The sequence below is a fragment of the Papaver somniferum genome, chromosome 1 (genome assembly GCF_003573695.1).
Source record: "Papaver somniferum cultivar HN1 chromosome 1, ASM357369v1, whole genome shotgun sequence".
Lineage (NCBI taxonomy): Eukaryota > Viridiplantae > Streptophyta > Magnoliopsida > Ranunculales > Papaveraceae > Papaver > Papaver somniferum.
In genome coordinates, this window is record NC_039358.1 from 28,057,691 (window position 1) to 28,061,472 (window position 3,782).

The 3,782-nt window shown below is 37.0% G+C and overlaps 1 protein-coding gene across 1 annotated transcript; it reads left to right on the plus strand.

The window, feature by feature from the left end:
* The first annotated feature begins 745 nt into the window (after positions 1-745).
* LOC113281858 (NAC domain-containing protein 78-like) lies at positions 746-2,988 on the plus strand. Its single transcript, XM_026530755.1, has 4 exons — positions 746-1,029; positions 1,134-1,411; positions 1,502-1,714; positions 2,443-2,988. The coding sequence occupies exons 1-4, from the start codon at positions 840-842 to the stop codon at positions 2,839-2,841; spliced, it is 1,080 nt and encodes a 359-aa protein (XP_026386540.1). The 5' UTR covers positions 746-839; the 3' UTR covers positions 2,842-2,988.
* The last annotated feature ends 794 nt before the right edge of the window (positions 2,989-3,782 follow it).

Here is a 3,782-nt window from a genome sequence, read left to right on the forward strand (position 1 = left end):
CTTATTGTATTCTTGATCGTTCTTGTATACTCATCACTTTCGTTTCTTTATTGTGATCAAACACATTGACTAAAAGTTAAATAGTGAAAATGATGTAGATAATGAAATAGTAAACGTGGACGAAGATAGAATGAGAAAGATAAGAGTAAAAAAACTAATAAGTCATTTAAAGATTCTTTTATTCATTTTAAGATGAATTTTTGAATTTAAAATTTTAGAATGATTATTCTTATATTATAATATTTGTTTGAATTATATTTAAGTTTTGATTATAAAAAAATTTATGTATTAACTCAGTGTTACGGATAATTCACGGGATATCCGTCTCATATGAGCATTCCCCATACCCGCCCCGCCCCAATTCATGTGAACAATAGGGTGGGTATGAGTATGCTTTTTACGGACGGGGTAGTGACTGGAGCATACCCGCCCCCATGATCATCCCAACGGACAGTCGCATGAATTGAAGAAATTACTCTTTTCCAACGCAGTTACGCAACCACAACAACAGTAATAAATAAATTTCAAAAAACGAAACTTTTTGCATTTTCACTTACCTGTACCGCCTACGTGATCCCGTACCAACAATCTTTTTTTATCTCTACTACTCCCCCACAACAAAAACCCAAAATCTACCACCGAAACCTCAATCAACGATCTACATAAACCTACCCATCATATGAGTCTATACCAGTAAACATACAAATAGAATATACAAAACCCTCCTTATACTCCAAACAATTGAAATCGTAAAAATGAAGTTTCAAAAAATCAAAATAAATTCGATGTAATTTCTTCTCCCAAAAGAAAAACCCTAATCGATCAAATCAAAATCAGTTATGGGGATTGGAGGTAAAGAAACATCATCTTCAACAGCAACATCATCACTAGCACCAGGTTTCCGGTTCCATCCAACTGATGAAGAACTGGTTAGTTATTATCTCAAACGAAAGAATCTCGGAAAACCATTCAGATTTTACGCCATTTCTGAAATTGATATCTACAAATTCGAGCCATGGGATCTTCCAGGTTAATCAAATCTCTTGACACTGTTTAATTTGATTTCTTTTTTGCATTTTTTGAAATTGAGGTTTTGATTCTAGGGTTTGAATTTTGGGTTTTGGTGTTAATAGGTCAGTCGAGGTTAAAGAGTAGAGACCGGCAATGGTATTTTTTCAGTGCGTTGGATAAGAAATATGAAACGGGATGGAGAAGGAACAGAGCTACTGGTCAAGGTTATTGGAAAACTACAGGGAAAGATAGGGCTGTTTGTAGGAATAATCGATCAGCAGCTAGTATGAAGAAAACACTTGTGTATCATTTTGGGAGAGCTCCGCGCGGTGAAAGGACCAATTGGGTTATGCATGAGTATAGACTTGGTGATGAGCAGCTTGGGAGAAATGTTCTTCAGGTGGGGGTTTTGGGGTTGAATTGTTGCCTTCTGTGTGGAATTGGGATTGAATTTTTTGTTTTAATGTGTGTAGGATTTTTTTTTTTATAGGTTGGGAGGAGTTCGTTTGTGTTGTGCAGGATTTTTCAAAAGAGTGGAACAGGACCGAAGAATGGGGAGCAGTATGGTGCTCCATTTATTGAGGAAGAGTGGGATGAAGATGGTGCGGCTCCTGAACAAGATGAAGTTATGGCTATTGGTGGTGGGTATTCTAATGGTAGTGGTGAAGAAAACAGTGCTGCTGCGCAGGACGATGAAGCAGAGGTAAGAATGTTGGTGAACTAGTATTTCCTTGTTTTTTAGTTGAGAGTTGCTATAGCTTTTTGGTTATGAACATTGGGAATCCGTCCTCAACGGTTTCAATAGAATTCTTGAACATGTTTAATCCTGTCTGGTTTATAGTCAGTGACATATCTTGTAGGTAGATATCTGCTTAATCAGATAAACTATATATCAATACACGATTAGTTTAGGGACCTTTTTGGATTCAGCTGTTTACATCTTCCAAAGCACCATCTGCAAGCAATGCTTTGGGACGGCAATTCAAAGTGATTGCAGGGTGTTAGTAGTCAAGTGAATCAGCATGTCCTGAGTCAAAGACGATTTGACAACAAGTAAATAGCAGTAGTTTCAGGTTTCAACAGTTAGAAGACTCAAAAGGGTCCAACTACCATGTTTTCTTTTCAGCTGCCGTGTATTGTTTGGGTATGCTTTGTGTTGAGTTTTCGCGCAGCTAAGGAGGTTGCATTTGGTATATTTACTTTGTGATCCATGTTTCGATTATTAATCATAGACATAATATTATTGAAGGCCAAGGTTAGAATGAATTGGATTGGATTGGTTCTCCATGATTGTATTTTTTTTTCCGTATTTGGTGAAAATGGCTTTGGTTAAAGAAAGATATCGCTATTTGTTGAGATTTTTTGGTTTTAGTATGCAAAGATAAGAAAGATTTCTGGAAATAAAGTTTTGAATTATCTTCTGTTTTGCAGAACATGGAGACCTCACCTTTCGTCGTAGCTGTGTCGTTCAAAAACCTCCTTAGTGACATTTTGCGGAAATTCAAGCTATCCCCACCAGTATACGGATTTTCACAAAATCGGGAAAATCAATATCAAGCATGGGTCAAAGTACAAATTGATGACATTGAAATTGAAGGGGTTAAGTTTTATGGGGTTTGGTCACATAAAAGGAATGAATCTGAGATGGATGCTGCTAGAACTGCTATTAGGTATTTGAAGACGATATTTGAATTTGAGGTTGAGGATGTTAACCTGGAAGATATCCGAATTTGCAAAGACCACTATGAAAGTGTTGAACATGAAAATGAAGAATTGCGTGTAAAGTTGAAGGAGTTGGAAGCCAAGTTGAAAAGTGTTGAAGGATCATAGCCTGTATTTCTGAAAACTAATATGAGTTACTGTATTCGTGAGAGTCTTGGTGAAAGGTAAAGAAAACTAGGGAGCTTAGATTATAATGTGTTGTTTGTCCCAGTGTACTAACAATTTATTTAATAATATTTTGTCTTTTTCGAAAAAGCCTTTGCCTAAGGAGCTCTTTATGGCCTCTTATGTCTATGTTATATGCTTTTTGGTGCTGACAGAAAACAGATAATTTGCGGAGAAATCTTAAAACTGTACCAAAAACCAATGGCTTTTTATCCCTCGTTCTCTTGATTGCAGTTCTCTCTGTGAACTTCAACTGTCTATCTGTTCATTAGTCATTTATTTGTACAGTGTTTCTTTTATTGGGGTTGTTACATTTTTGTCCAGGACATTGCTAATTGGCTATGAACTTTCAATGCAATTGTCCAGAATGCTATAGACTATAAATCTTACTGTTACCAGAATGTTGTCTTGGTAGTTCCACCTGGGAAAATGCCAAAGCTTCCCCTGAACTTTGATTGCAGGTATGGCGGGATCATTTCAGAGGACCTATCAGCTTCCTTGACGAAGATCCAGAGCCAGCTGGTGTAAATGGTTAGCAGCAGAATTGCTTGTTGGGAAAGAGTCCATTAATATTTGGGAGGAATTTAATGTCACAGGATGCTTGAATTTTTTCTGACATTTAAACTACCAGAGAGCTGGTTAATGTATTTAAGCTACCAGAGAGCTGTCATATTTCACTGCCGTAAGTAATCTACCAGTTGTCAATGGGGTGATCGATCACAGAGAAATTAACAATCTCACAGACTCTGACAAGGGAGCAGTTCACTATATTCCAAAGAGGTTATATCAACTCCAAATGCATCTGTATCTGTACCTGTTGCTTGTGGAAAACTAGGATTGCTGGTCATCTTATTGTGTCGCTGCTGCTATTAGGTGGATATCGA